This window comes from Aythya marila, assembly GCF_965140915.1.
Source record: "Aythya marila genome assembly, chromosome: 16".
NCBI lineage: Eukaryota > Metazoa > Chordata > Aves > Anseriformes > Anatidae > Aythya > Aythya marila.
The window spans coordinates 13,245,944-13,259,141 of record NC_139057.1 but is presented as its reverse complement, the minus strand read 5'-3'; the positions used below and the strand labels follow the sequence as shown (position 1 = coordinate 13,259,141).

Below are 13,198 nucleotides of genomic sequence, written 5' to 3'. Positions count from 1 at the left end.
TGCTTGTACCCCTGCTTGTGTCACCATCTCAAAAGTGCTACAGTCCCCTCACTGGTCTGGACCTGACTCGCTTGGGAGGGCAGTTCCCTTTTTATAAAGCCGTAGGAGCTCAGAGCTGGTGATTCAGGCTGCCCTGTTGGAAACAGAGCTCACCTACACACCCCCTGCAGGGCTGGGGACAGAGGAGGGGGTCAAGCTCCGTTCTCTCCAGGCCTCACACAGCTCCTGGCTGAGTCACCTCTGAAAAGTTCCGTTCTGTTCCCATGGTCATCACCTTTGCCTGCTGGGTTGGCTACACTCAACACAAACACCAGGTCCTTCCTCCTCATCCTCGGTGGCTCCATCCTTTATACAGACAGAGGGAAATACCCGCTCTGCCTCTCAGCCTTCCTGCTTCAAACCTTTCAATGCTAGAGGTTTTCTCTGAATTCCTTACTCTGATCTTTTGGGGGCGTGCCTGGAATTACCCAGCTTTAGGTGTGAGTGGCTGAGAAGGGGCCAACCAGGGACAGACTCCTCAGCTCCACTGCTGGACCTCGCAGCTCCCACAACCTAAAGCCCGTCAGACCCTCTCACCGAGGCTGCTGTGCCTGTCCCGAATCTCCCTGTGCTCCAGCATCTTGCTGGGGTCTCTGTAGAGGTGGGAGGTGGCGATGTCTTCCAAGGTGTAGTGCTGGAGGGGCGGCGGGGTGGGGTGGAACTGCCCGCCGGGGTTCATCAGGGGGATGCTGAGGGCCGGGCTGTGCCGCGGCGCGGGGCTGATGGTGCACACCCGCTTGGCCGGGGGCTCCGTCGGCAGCGTCTCTCTCTCGAAGCTGTTGTCTTCTCTTCTGCAAGCACACCGACAGACAGGATTCGTTAGCGCCGCATCAACGTGCTCAGAAAGGGAGAGATGCAGAATTGGGGCAACGATGATTTTACTGGGGGGTAAAAGCAGGGAGCTAAACCAAACATGCTCAACTTGGGAACAAATCCATGAAATGACCTCGTTAAAAAAAAAAAAGTTCAAAATGCCTGAGTGTTGTGATTCATCTTTCCAAGCATGACCAAATTAAGATTTCACAGTTTTTATAAATTTGATGTGTGCTCCACATAATTACATAACAACTTTTTCTTGGAATAAAAGTAGTGAAAATGAGCCGTATCCCTCCTAGCACTGACGGTGCCGCCACTCTCCGCCTTTCCAGCCCAGGTATTTCAGTGACCATCTACTGAACTAGTCCCTCTGGGGCAGAATCTGCCTGAAAGCCCTCAGAAAGGATCCCCAGCTGAGCTCTCAGTGCAGGAGTACTGTGAGGAGAAGCTACAGCCACGGACAGCCAGCACTGTCTCATTCACATAGCTGTTATGAGTGCTAAGATCTTACAGTTTGGCCCTGGACGCCGCTACAAATTTTGTTTCACCTTTGCTGCTGTGAAAACCCACGTCTTCAGGAACTTGGCAGTGGTACAGGCTCTTCTTACCTGTCCGGGCTGTGCCTCTTCCCATTGCCGTTCACCTCGATCAGCAGCTCGGAGGAGTCGGCTGGGGAGGCGGTGGTGGCGTTCAGCAGGATGTGCTCGTGCTGCGCCAGGTACTGGGACGGCGTCTGCTTGGCAGCCCGGGCGCAGTGCAGCAGCTCGCGCTGGAGCAGAGGGAGGTTGGCCTGGAAAACAGGCAGGGCTCTGCTTCACGCGGGCTGCACGGGCATTTGCTCCGTACACAAAACCCCTGCGAGCAATAAAAGGTGAAGCCTGGGCCCCCGCTCAGTGCGTTCCCTCCTGGGATGCCTGCGCCGTGCAGATCTGCCTGTGTGATCTCAGCATGATCACAGCACCGAGCTGCTCCAGGCACGCTCCCTGTGCCAACACCCCAAATATTCTAGATCTGAGCACTGGCAAATCAGATTATTGGATGAGAAGGTGCAGCACAGAGCTTGGTTTGTCTCACTTATCCCTGACACGCAAGCAGACATACGTGGCACTCATTACAACGTTAGCTCTCCGTGAGCCAGTCGCACATGGCGATCGCTATGGTCTGCGCAGTCTGTCTTGGACTTCAACAAAATTGTTCTGGTGCTTGAAATGAGAGCTTTGCTACTAGTGACACGCTGCCAAGTAGCACAGACCAACACACAAATTGTTAGCAAGCCCCATCAGCTCACTGTCACCTTCAGAAAGGGGATCACAAACGGCCTTAGGGGGAAGTTCGTCGCCTCTTGCAGCTTGCAGTGAAATTCCTCAATTGTCACCGTTGAGTTCTGAGAAAAGAAATTAAGAAATGAAATGACAATTTGCTCTTATTTTTAGACACTTGGGAAACAGCTCAAAATGAACAGAACTGGAAGGGAGACTGCATCTGCCGTGACAGGACTGACAACGTTTGCATCGGATCCCGCCTAGCACAGCCAAAAAGACTCAGGTCAACGGAGCAGAAAGCAGGGAGATCGACCACATCAGGCAAGGCGTGAACGTGGCACGCAGCCAGGCGCTCCCAGCTCTGGGGTGGGAGGCAGGGACCTGCTCTGGAGGCAGCGGGACCCAGCTGCCACCTCCTGCACCCTGCCCAGGTGGCCTGGGGCAAGCCAGGGGAGCCAGGCAGTGGCTCCAGCTGCTCTGAGCTGCTCTCCTTCCCCCTTCCTTCCTTCCCCCCTTTCAGCTCAGCTCATCTCACCTATCTGCCACCCACAAAGCGACTGCCAGCCTGCTGCTCACCCCAGCAGCACGGGCTCCCCCAAGGCTGTTTAGGCTGTGCGCTCCCTGGACAAGCAGCATTGGATACACTGCAGCTACAACGCTCGTCCCTGCAGCAGTAATTGCTGTCAGGGGTGAGAAGGATGAGCAGAGAACATGAACAGCTTTTAATTTCCTTTCCAAAGTGGTAAGCTAAGCTACTACCTTACACCCACGGAAATATACAGGCCTGCCTGCTTTCGGAGGCAGCATTTTGCATCCAGTGCTCAAGTTCTGTAAAAACCCGAGGCTGCATCCAGCCTCACATTTGTTCTGCCCATGCCAATCTGGGAAGCAGAAATACTCTGTGCCTGCAGTCCAGCCCCATTTGCTGTGCACTGAGCCTCAAGAGCAAGCCTGCCAAAAAGCAGAAACCAGCTCAGGAGCTGTGCTGGGTGATGGTGCAGCTGGGCTGGTGGCATGGTGCTGTGCTCCAGGGCCTTGGCTAGGCTCACACAGAGACTGCACAGCCATTTCTAGCAGTGAATTTGTGAATCTGCAAGTCTTAGATACAATCCTGCAGCCAGACCCATTCTTTTCTTTTTTGAAGGACGCTTTCAGCTCTCCAAAGACGCAAAGGGGCAGGAGGCTATACATCTACTGCTTCTGCATGCTATATAGCCTCAGCTATTGCAAATCCAAGGGCAAAAGCTGCACAGAGGTGTTATTTACCAAGCCCCTTTTTGTCTTTGCACCCTCAGACTGTCCTAAACACGAGTATGACCGAATGACAGTTTGCACAGCCACCAATTTCTTTGTTAATGCAGGTAAAGCAGCAGAGTATCAGAAGCTGAGGCCTCCAGCTGCAATAGCACGTTTCCCATCTCCTACAGACCTCGGCAATGGTTCACACTGCAGTGCTCGTGGGGCTGCACTAGGCTGCGCGGGACAGCCCATAAAGAGGAAAGAAGCCCATTAAATACACTGGGCTCAGCACCGTGTATCAGAACTGAAATGCTTGAAGCATCAGGAGGTTCTCCACACACTCCAGACTTAGAACTGGACTTTTGGAAAGGGGTAGATGCAGACACTACCCCCACACGGCATTTCCGGAAGCCCCAAAATTCAGCATCACCCTCCTTCCCCTCAGAAAGATGTGCTTTCAACGCCCCCACAACGTACTGCAGAGCTGCAGGAAATAAGATGGGGCCCTGGGCATGACAGGCCCACCCACAACGGGTGCACAAGCAGTGGTCTGCAGTCAGAGGTGCTCTCAGACAGAGCAGCTTTCAACTTCCAACTACCAATTTTCCAGAAGTTGTAAATCCCTCCTACTCTAGGCTTATGGGGTGCAAGGAATTAAATGCTTCCCTAGCAGAAAACTGCAGTCTCCTCTGACCTGTGTGGAAGCTTCACCCAAAACAGCTAACCAGGAAGCACAGCACAGCCACAGCTTCCAGCAAGGATGGCAAAAAGCCCCAGACGTGCAGCTTTTGTAATCAAGTTCAGTCCAAAATCTTCTGGGTTTCCTTAGGTTCAGCTGCAGCCGGGCTCATGTCAAAGCAACGCAACCGGCCAAGTAGCTTTTGAAACCCACTGAAGACAAGAAATAAAAGTCAGCGAGTTTACCAGAAAGCATAAACACTGCGGAGCCGTGCTTGTAAAGACACACGGGGTTGTGCAACGCCGGCACGTGGCGGCTGCCAGGATCCCACCGCTACCATGCTTTTGCCACAGCAAAGCCCCCCCGGCCGCCGTGTGGCTCCGCGGGGCCGTGCTTGGCCGTGCTTACCACTAAGGCCAGGACGAGGGTCCGGACCTTCTCCCCGATCTCCGGAGAAATGTCGTTGCCGAACTGCTGCAGGGTGGTGAGGAAGCGCTTCAGCTTGCTGAGCTGCCGGGCCCCGCAGGTGGCGGGGAGCTGCTGGTTCGTCAGGGAGGAGGAGGAGGAGGAGGCAGGGCCGTTGCTGAACCGCTGGGGGGGGGACGGTGCCCCATTGAGCGTCGGGGGGGAATGGTTTATCCCGTTGGGCACTGCAAGGCAGAGAAAAAGTGTTATTGGTGTGAGGTGGGCACGTCCCCAAGGGCTGCTGTTTAAGAGGATGGGGATGGTCACCAGCAACGCCCCAGCCGATCCAACCATCCCTCCCGGCCACATCATTTACGGGCAGCCCGCAGTGCTCGCCGCAGCCCGGGACCTGCCGATGGGCACCGGAGCTCAGGTGCTGCGGGGGGCTGGCGGCACGTCCCGAGGGGCTCCTCCTGCCCATGTGCCCAGCCGCGTGCCTCCCCGGGGCCTCGCAGGGTGTTTCACAAACACGCTTGTTTTCCCAACCTGGTCCCATCTGCGCCTTCGCCTCCTCCAAGCAGAAAGCATGTTGAAACAGCCTTCGGTTGGGGAAGTTTGGGAAGTCCGCGAGGGATTAGAATAAATTGTTGACATCCCCACGCTGCCGTTGTGCAATCTGAAGTCGTGTCTGGGAAACGGTGGAGAGCAGCTGTGCGCTTGGGGCCCAACTCCACACAAACCCAGAATTTTAGAGGTGAAAAGTACACCATCTAAATAGAGATTTAGCTGACGCACTGGGTTATCCTTAAAAGCCCAGACCCAAAAACTTTGTGAAGGCGAGCGCTGAAGGACACCAGAGCCAATGCTCTGCCCTCGCACCCTGGCATGCCCAGGCAGGGGAAGGCGTGTGCTGCTCCTGAAGTTTCACAGCACGTGAGAGATGCAAAAACTCCCACCGCAGCCTCACAAAGATTGCTTCTTGGCTCCTCCGAAGAACACCGCCGGTTTGGGGTTTTCAGAGAAAAATACGGGACGTAGCCGAGCAGTTAAACCGCCCTGGGGCACACCGAGGGTGTGCAGGCTCCACACACCTGGACCTGCCGTGGTGAGCCCGGGGAAGATGAACCACAGTCAGTTAAGATCCAAGGGAAAGATAAGGCTGAAGAGACCTTCAAAGCTGGCTCGTGCTAACCAAGGGGTGAAAGGCTTTTTGGGGGCATAACGAAGACACGTCCCTTTGCACGCACAGGGACGATGAAGTGAAGGTAAGTTCTCGTTTCAGATTGTGAGGGCAGAGGTGTAAAGGCAAAATGAGCTCACGCCTTGTGCTATGGATCAATGCCACTTGGGAACTTCTTGCCCACACCGGCATCCCCGAGCCAGAAAAGGAGCAGAGATGTCCCGCAGAGACACCGCACGCACCCACAGGATTAGCAATAAGGGGTGTAGCAGCCAGCACTGAGCTGGTTTGAAAGGACAAATACTCATAATGAGCATTTAATTCATGATACAAACGTTATCAACGTGGGGCAAAGCCACCCAGGAGGAGCTCCTCTCAAGCAGAGGCAGGCTGCTCAGCTCTGTGCCCTCTGCAGCCTGCGGCTGAGGCGCTTTGCCCCATTCTCTATTTCTCTTCCTCTTTTCTTTCACAGGAAGGAGGAGGAGAGCACGGGCTGCTCTGCGTGCAGGCAGGAAGGAGCAGGGGCTGCAGGGGCTGCCCAGGGCAGGAGGCAGCAGTTGATGAACTCGGGCGCTGCTGTGGCAGCCCAGCAAGCCGGGGCTGTCTTTGGATGGACGCAGCTCCAGTAACTGCTCTCAGCATTTTTAGGCTCACCCTGTCTGACCCTCTTGCAAACTGGATTACCGCAGAGCAGCTGGCAGTTATCTGATCCTGCCTATCTCCAGGATCTGCTCAGCCACAGACCACGGAGCCTTACCAGGTCCTGGGCTCCAGATGAGAAAGCAGAGCTGAAGCAAGCGAGAGCAGGCTGGGGAGACAGCACACAGACCCTGGTGGAATTACAGGTGTGAGGAGGAACGGAAAAGTCATCGCCTAGGGCTACACCATTAAATCCTGCTTTAGGTACTGAACAGCTTAAGACTTTCCTTGTTTTTCCAAGCCTTCTGTTACTGATTTGCTGCCTGCACGCAGGCAAAGCCTTCCTCTAGCGTGCTCCTCCTCGCTTACCCACGCTGTGGGCTTTTGCAGGGCAGGGTTCACACAGCCTGGCTCTGACCAAGACCCTCAGGCACAGCTGAGAAGTTAAAAAGCAAGAGTAAACTTCATTACAGGCTGCAGCTCTCATTTCTCCTGAAAAGAGGCAATTAAATCATCTGGAATCAGCAGATTCAGGCTACTTGGACCTTAACAGTGTGTCAAACAACCTGATTGGAAAAATTAATTTCTGTCACTTTGCTAATGGTCTTTTTCTGCCTTCGCAAAAGGAGAGCCATTAAAAAACCCTCAGTGTATAAAGATGGGGACAACGTGTCTGGCGGGATAACCCAGTGATTAGCGTTATTGCCAGCATCACTCAATACATTAGTGAGTGTCCTGAAAGAGAGGCTGAATTGTAAATCTGCGAAATCCCCTGCCAACATGAAACTGTGAGATAGCCCAGACACCACCGTGGATAGCAAAGCAACACAGAACCAGCTAGGGAGACTGTCAGCACGGGGAACAAAAGGCAGGCAGAGCCTGAAAAATATGTATGTGCCACTTGTGGGGGTAAGATAATTTCAAGCCCAAATGTTAAATAAAATGGCTTTGCTCTGGAATAATGCTTTTAAGAGATGATGGCTTAAATGTTGTATAAGGGGGAAAAAAGAGCTTGTGCTCTTTCTAGGGTGTGAGAAAAGGCTGTTTGGGGAAGCCACCTCCAAGCAACAAGCTAGGTGAAGGAAGCTGCTGGCATGAGGCTGCTCTGCGGCTGGGCAGGGCAAGGATGAACTGCAGCTTCTTAGGAAAGATTATGAAGCAAGCAGGGAGAAAAGAGAATTTGGACGGACAGCAAGGAATTTCTGAGGCTGGGAAATTAAAAGACGAAAACTTTCTAATCTCAGCTGCAGAAATGCTGTCTGCAAAGCAAGATACAGCAGAGTGGGAATTAACTCCTCCAAAGATACAGAGAAAAGCCCAGCTCTTGGCTCCTTTGAAGCCAACCTGATAAAAGACTTCAATTTCTTAAGGAGTTTACTGCAGAAATCAGGGCTGCACCTGCAAGGAGAGTGACTTGAAGCGACTGCAGCAGCACTGGGGCCAAGGGAGGAGCTGGCAGGTGCTGGGGGAACATTACAGACCCCATCACACGTCCTGCGTAAGCAGCGAAGCAGCGGGATGCCCCCAGCCCTCGCTCCATTACCACCACACGGCACTGCCAATGCTCGCCATGCTGGCTAGCGGCCCTGGCAAGCAGCTGAAACCCCACCAGTGACTTCTACAAGCCAAGTTCCCTCCTCGCTGGATTTAGTCTCGTGGACAAGCAGTGTTACTGGCGTCTTACGTGCAGCTGGGGTGAAGGACACGGGCCGGGGGCCGCCGGGGTTGACGGGGGGCAGCGGCGGCATGTTGGGAGGAGAGGATCTGGACTGAATCTTCACTTCCACGGGCGATCCGGGCATCACTGGCACCCTCTTCTCACCAGCAACTGTACAGAGAGAATGTGGTAATGTTATTGACAGTCATAGACGAGGATTTCCCTGCCGAGCTCGCGAAGCAGAGTTGTGGTGGTGAAGATGGGAGGAGGGACAGTCACACAAGCCTGCCTGGCTGCTCTGCACGGAGGAAGGGGCAGGGCACGGACCTGTGCAGGTGGCCACACACCTGGGGTGCAGTGGGCACCCCATGACCCTGGCACACAGGCTCGGGATGCTGATGTTCACCATCAAAGTCTCTCAACCATACTTTCTCACCCCTTGAGCCCAAAAACGCTTCCACAAACATTTTCCTGTTTGCTTTGCTTCCCCTCATCCTTTAAATCCCCTCGGTACTCCCAGGTACGCCCATGATGGCTCACGGGTTGGTTGCACGTTTGGTTTTTAAAAGCAAACTCACAAATTGAGCGTTTCTGCCCCTTCTCTCCCTCGTGAACGCCGAGCGCAGCCTCCCCGCGCTGCACAGACGCGGCCGCACACGCACGCATGAGCGAGCCCGCGCGGCGACGCAGTTCCTGGCCCACAAGGAAGCGCACGGGTGCCTGGAGGCAGCACCAGCCCCAGCTGAAACCACGGCCCCTGCCCTTCGCCTCCCGCCTGCTGCCGAAGGCCGGGTGCCCAGGCAGCGCGCACCGCCCCGTGTCTGCTGCGCCTGGCCCCGAGGTGACTTCTCCAAAACCTCTGCCAGGTCCGAGCCGTGAGGAGGGTGGCATCCACGCCAGCAAGCTACCGAAATTGTCAAAGTGTCTTGAAAACAACTCAACACAAGGCATCTGCAGCTGCTCTCCTGTGTGGGGTCTCTCTCTAACGCAGCTCAGCTGGACGCGGTGGCTGCGCTCCTCGCTCCAGCATCAGGCTCCAAACTCATCCTCGGAAGGAAACAAGACAGAAATAGGTGCTAATGCAAGCCTTGTTTTGTTTTGTTTTTAAATCCAGACAGGAAAATACTTCTGACACTATAAAAGAAGCCTGAGCATCTCCGAAGAGCAGCCCAAACCTCCCCAGGAGGCACTGGGCACCGCAACCTCAGCTGAGCAGCGCGGGGCCACCCGACGCGAGCCATCCCTTCGGCAACGCGCTGACCACTTTCTGCTCCTCCGAGCGACGCCTGTCTCGTTTGATTAGCTCACTAATGAGTTGTGACTGCGTTCCAGCATGCCCTTCACAAAAACGTTGACAGGTTTCCAGCATGTCCATCTGTGCCCTGGTTTGGGGGCGGTGTGGGGAGGGAGGGGGCTGCCGGTTGTCTTTCCCTTTCCTTTCTTCCCCTTGTGTGCACACTTCGGGCCACCTGCTTTTTGGGTGATGGAGCCAAGGGCCCAGAGGAGCAGCTCGATGTGGTGCACCCATCAGCACCCGGCACTGGCGAGCAGCGGGGCCGGCGGGAGTCCAGCGGGAGAGCTCCTCTTCGATCCAGCCAAGAAGAGATGAAACCGCGAGGTTTGGATGCTCGCAGAGGGCGAAATGGAGCAATTTTCTTCGACTGCTGTTGGTAAGCAGAGACATCTGGACCTGCAAAATGGGTTTGTGCTCCCAGGAAAGCGAACGTCGCTGCTCAGCACTCTGCCAGAGGAGCTCGCAGCGTGTTGCAGGGATGGAGGCAGGCAGCAGAGCGACACGTGCGTGCCCCCTCCCTGCCAGGCAGGGATCTTCTGCCCGGGTCTCCTCCACCACGTGCAGCTCTGCTGGCGAGCTCCCCACCACACGATGCCCCTGCCGAACGGGTGCTGGTCGTTCCTAGCATCTGCCTGGGGCTCCTGCCCCTTGCACAGCCTGCATCGCCTGCTGAAAGAGAGTGCTTCCAAATCCACCATTGGAAAAACCAACGTAGGGCAGCCACCGTCCTGGCCTGTGCCTGGGACAGCTGGCTCCTGTAATTAAGGGCAGGTGATGCCTCTTCAAACTGCTGATAGAGAGACCGCGTGCTGTAATCACCTGCTGGTGGCATGGAAACAAACCCCTGCCACACAGCACCGCTGTTCTTACAAATACCTACCAGCTGTAAGAAAACCAGCTCTCAAATTCGGGCAGCTCCTATTAAACGCTGCGTTCCCATAAAGAGAAGCGCTGAGCAGGTAGAGAACACCAGCACCAAACCTGCTCCTGACAACGAAGCTGCCGCCTCCGGGAGCGCAGCCGTGGCACGAGCCCTCCGCAGGCAGCCACTGGCCAGGAATCCTCTCGGCGAGGCACCAGCACCTGCCTTGCCCCCGCGTGCCCTGCACGAGCTGGCTGCTTTATTTCCCCTAGGGCACGTCCCTGCTAAAGCCAGCGAGGTAACAAATTCAGTTTGTTATTCCTCGTGGTTTTTTTCTGGTTGCAGGGCTGTCTGGGGGAGGCAGGGGCAGCGCTGGCTGGATGCTGAGGCCCCGTGTTTTCCTGCCACTTCAGCACAGCTGGAGTGACTGGGGTGGTGGGGCAGGAATCGCGGTGAAACCCGTGCTCGTGGTGCTGCCACGGTAGCAGGTTTGTGTCTTCGCTTCAGCCTGCCTTCCAGAAACAACATTTGCTGGGCTTTGCTACCGCGAACAAAGCAGAGAGATACCAAAGCCATGGGAAACTACAATCAATTTTAACACAGTAATGTAAGACCGATACTAACACCATACTGCCAACTATTCCGGGGCGTTTGGTCCCACTCACACGTGGTTTGGCACTGGTGTGCCCGGCCACACTCGTGCACAAACACAGCATTTGTACAACTACCACCACACTGCCGCAGGAAGACCGCCAGTGTTTGTGCTCACAGGTAACACCCCAGCGGGCAGCATCATGGCAAGGGCAGGAGGAAACAACCCCCTTCGTTCCTCCCACCCTAAGCAAATGGAGCAGGAGAGCCAAAGAGTCAGAGCCTGGCCTGAGTTCGCTTGCTCCATCGGGGAAGAGCCCAATCCTTCAGGAGAACTCCTTCCTCCTAACGCAGTCCTAGGGCACATTAAATACGGCGCCGGAGCACCCGCAAAGAAAGCAGAGCTAATTAAGTTAATTTGCAGCAGGGGCGGGGGAAGTCAGATGGAGTTTATTCCCCCGAAATAAACCCCGTCACGAGGGGTTTACTGCACGAGGCTCCGAACCTGAGCCCCGGGAGGAGCCAACAGCTCCTCTTCCAGACGCGCTGACAGACAGGCGAGCAGCAACCAGGGCTGTGAAATTTAAAAGCTTCCTGCTAATGACCCGGGGCATCTATAAATGCAGATAAAAACCATCTTTCTAAAACTCCCGATTTTTAGTCCAAACACATCCATTTAACGAGAGTCACGTGAGCAAAGCAGACCGTGAGCGAGGGCTGGAGTCAGCCTCCCGCTGACCCGGGGCTACAGACGAGCCAGCGGGTCTGTCCCTGGAGGCACGGCGCCTTCCCCCACTCCTCCTTCCCCATTTCAGCATTTGGATATATTTACTCGCTCACCAACAGCAACATCCAGATGCACAGAGGATGCTGAGAAGCTCCTCAAAACGCCTGCAGGTCCCACCAGCACGTCAGCCACCTGAAATTGTGCTTCAGTGCCACTGGGGCTCTTTGGGTCACACCACCAAGATGTGTCCATGACCAAATACTCCGAGTCTCAGGACATCTGCCTACACTGGAAATGTTGATGGGTTCTCCATCAAAAAGGCTTCCTTCCAACCCCAACCGAGACCTTGGTGCTGGACGCGCAGCCACCCCGGGCTCCTCGCAGCCACCGCCCCTGCCGAAGGGGACTGGGCTGGAAGGTTTGCTCTCATGGCATCTCCTTTTGAAACATTTACAAATGTTGTGTCGTTATTTTTCCAACAGAGCCTGCAGGACACAGATTGGATGTGTTTATGGCACGACGCTTGTGCCATCGAGCTGCCAACCAGCAAGACTTCGCAGCGCCACGCGCTAACTTGGCGCCCAGAAACAGCAAATGTCAACCTGGGGAGAGGACGAAGCGCCGCGGCCACGCGGGGCGGGTGCTGGAGCTCCACATGGGGAGATGATTCACTTGGAGCAAAGCAAAACCCGAGCACGGAGATGCTGTTTTAGTCTTGGCTTGGTGCGAGAATTTCATATTCTCAAAAAGCTGATGAAGTCTGAAGAGCAGATTTCACAGCGATCGGAGTTCCAGATTTCAGATGCTGCAAAGCTTCTGGCTGGCTCGGGGACAGCTGTAGGCATATTTCAGTTTATGCTGCGTGCCCTACATACTGCGTCCCAGTTACGGACCCAGGTGTACCAGAGACCACGAGGTCCCCTGCGTGGAGAGGAGGAAGAGCCAAGCTGCACCCGTCAGGGGAAAATCCGGGGCTCCGAGTGGTGCTTGGGGAGAAGCCCTGCTCCTTGCTCACCAAGGCTTGAGCTGTACGACGCAGGGACATGCCTTGGAGCAGGCAGCCTGAACACCCAGACAGATTTCATTGGGTTTATTTTCTTTAAAGAAGTCTTCTGGCTGTTGTGTTTAGTATAAAGAGAGTGTTGCTATGATAGGTAACCTCAGAAGAATGGCTAGCATTTGCTCCCATTGTAAACTGTATAAAGAAGCCACTTTATTAATCTCCTCGTGCTTGTGGGTTTGAGAAAAGGAAAAAGGCACAAGTAAAAATAGTCACGCGTTAGGGACCATCTCAAATACTCTGGAACTGGAATTAATTCTTAAGTGCCTTTAGCAATTAGAGAGCAAACTAAGTAAAGAAAAGAAAGAAAAATGCCGCGTTACCTTCCCAGCAAAGCAGGACCAGGAGGAGCCCGAGGAGGCAGGCGGACAGCCCGGCGCTCTGCTCTCGGCTCTGCAGAGCGATGCAAAAGCAGAACCCTTCATCTGGTGGCAGCAGCTGAGCCCCGAGCTTGCAGAGAGCAAAGGGCACAGGAAGAGAGACAGCCACCGATATGATGCAGAGAACGGAGAGCTTTATACCAATTTACATAATAACGTTTATAGGGGCACAACCACCGCCATACAGCTACCCCGTGTGAGCACAGGCTGTATGTGCTGGCTCGTACCCCTGCTGCCAGCTCAGGAGGGTAAAGCCTTTCCTCCTCCTTCACAGGAAAGCGATTTAAGCCAGTGGCTGAGCGTTTGGGGGGCACACCCAGCACAGACACTGGTATCTCCAGGTCTTTTTGATGCAGGTGTAGGATCCC

General features: G+C 54.8%; 1 protein-coding gene across 6 annotated transcripts in view; it reads right to left on the bottom strand.

Moving 5' to 3' along the window:
• CBFA2T2 (CBFA2/RUNX1 partner transcriptional co-repressor 2) overlaps positions 1 to 13,198 on the bottom strand; it is a 57,044-nt gene that overhangs the window by 7,515 nt on the left and 36,331 nt on the right. For all 6 annotated transcript variants that reach the window (XM_082773184.1, XM_082773185.1, XM_082773188.1 and 3 more), the window contains exons 2-6: positions 7,944 to 8,087; positions 4,444 to 4,685; positions 2,150 to 2,239; positions 1,464 to 1,645; positions 577 to 830 (exon numbers count right to left, since the gene is read on the bottom strand). In XM_082773184.1, coding sequence (XP_082629310.1) covers positions 577 to 830; positions 1,464 to 1,645; positions 2,150 to 2,239; positions 4,444 to 4,685; positions 7,944 to 8,087 — 912 coding nt within the window. The remainder of the gene's footprint in view (positions 1 to 576; positions 831 to 1,463; positions 1,646 to 2,149; positions 2,240 to 4,443; positions 4,686 to 7,943; positions 8,088 to 13,198) is intronic.